The 1,497-nt window shown below is 64.7% G+C and overlaps 1 protein-coding gene across 3 annotated transcripts in view; it reads left to right on the top strand.

The window, feature by feature from the left end:
- TMEM141 (transmembrane protein 141) overlaps positions 1-1,156 on the top strand; it is a 3,287-nt gene extending 2,131 nt beyond the window's left edge. For 2 of the 3 annotated variants that reach the window (XM_023536438.1, XM_011369919.2), the window contains one exon: positions 771-1,156. In XM_023536438.1, coding sequence (XP_023392206.1) covers positions 771-784 — 14 coding nt within the window. In that variant the 3' untranslated portion in view covers positions 785-1,156. Of the gene's footprint in view, positions 1-218; positions 327-770 lie in introns of all 3 variants that reach the window. The other variant, XM_011369920.2, reaches the window with a different exon arrangement.
- The last annotated feature ends 341 nt before the right edge of the window (positions 1,157-1,497 follow it).

Raw genomic sequence — 1,497 nt, 5'->3', positions numbered from 1 at the left:
CCTGAGTTGCCAGTGGGGGTGGGTTCCCACTAGGAGCAGGGGGGTCTGTGTTCCAGGCATCCCTGCCTCCTGGGATGGGGCCCCAGTTCTCAGTGGGAGCCCTGCCCAAGTCCCCCACCAGCATTTGCCCAGAAGAATCCCGTGCTGAGGTTCCTCTTCCCGGAGAAATGCGGAGGCCCCAGCTCCCCAGCCTACCAGCTCTCACCTCTGCCCCCCAGTCACAGGCTCGGTGGCCAGCTACTGGGTGACGCGAGTGGAGTCGCAGAAATGCAGCCACCTCTGGCTCTTCCTGGAAACGGGGCAGCTCCCCACGGACGTGGACACGGGTGAGAGGCCCGGGGCAGCAGGACGCAGAACCGGAGTTGTAGGCAGGCAAGCCCGGGGCCGAGGTGTGGGCTCGACAGGGCCCCTCCCCCGGCCTGTGCCCTCAGCGTGCACATCCTGGAGTGCCGTGTGCACATCGGACTGACCCCTCAGAGCCCCAAGTGCAGCAGGAAGACCCAGGGGGGTTGGGTGCCCCGGGGGTGCGGGGTGCAGAGTGAGGAGTGTGGGCACCCCAAGAAGAGCAGCTGAATTGAGAGGCCAGGCGTCGGACTCCAAGCTGATCGATCTCGGGCCGGGCCTCCACGGCTGCGTCCTTGTTACAAGCCTCTGTTTTAGCCACGGCGGAGAGGGTGCAGGGGCCGGGAGCAGCGCTGGGGTGCGGATCGAGCTGTCTCCATTCCCTAGCGCTGGGGTGCGGATAGAGCTGTCTCCGTTCCCTCTTACAGGTCAGCGCAGCTAGGAGCGTGCCAGCCGGGGCGCACAAGGCCTGGGGCTGGAGAGTTCTAGAACACGGCTCACCCTCCCTGCACCCGAACATACCCCAGCCGTGTCCTCTGCACACATGTGCGCCCAGGTCTTCCAAGCCGTGCAGTCTGCTCCCGCCCCAAGACCGGGCCCTGCCCTAGAGGCCAGGCCAGAGAGGGCCATTCCCGGGTTGGCCTCCCGTAGGGCAGCGAGGAACACGGTGGACGCAGAGAGGACTGGTGCCCGTCCCGTGCGCAGCTCCAGCGTCCACCCGGCGGTGCTCCCTGGTGCCCGCATCCCCCCGGTCAGAGGTGACACATGCTCCCGGGGTTGTGGGACTAATAAATGGCTCGCTGTTTTTCCCACCTGAGTGAGTCCTACGGTGATTGGGAAGTCAAAGCAGGAAGAAGCTGAGAGACAAATGTCACCTTAGTGCCACGTGGCTGATACTGGAGGCCATGCCATGCAGTTCCTAACGCTGAACCCCAGAATTGGACACTCCCACCGGCGCTGTAAAACTACGAGTCCTCGCCTTGTGGGAGTCACTTCTGTGTGGGGGAGCAGTGCGGCCTAGCACCCGGCTCCCGAGAGACGAGGGACAGGAGGTGGCTATGCCCACCCTCTTGTCATCCCAAACACACCGATCGGACGATGGCGCTTCTCCCCAGGGGTGGAGGGAGGCCAGAGCCAGCTTCCTGGACATCTGTC

This window comes from Pteropus vampyrus, unplaced genomic scaffold (genome assembly GCF_000151845.1).
Source record: "Pteropus vampyrus isolate Shadow unplaced genomic scaffold, Pvam_2.0 Scaffold157, whole genome shotgun sequence".
NCBI classification, from domain to species: domain Eukaryota; kingdom Metazoa; phylum Chordata; class Mammalia; order Chiroptera; family Pteropodidae; genus Pteropus; species Pteropus vampyrus.
Note: the sequence above shows the minus strand (reverse complement) of the source record. Positions and strands in the feature narration are given on the sequence as shown.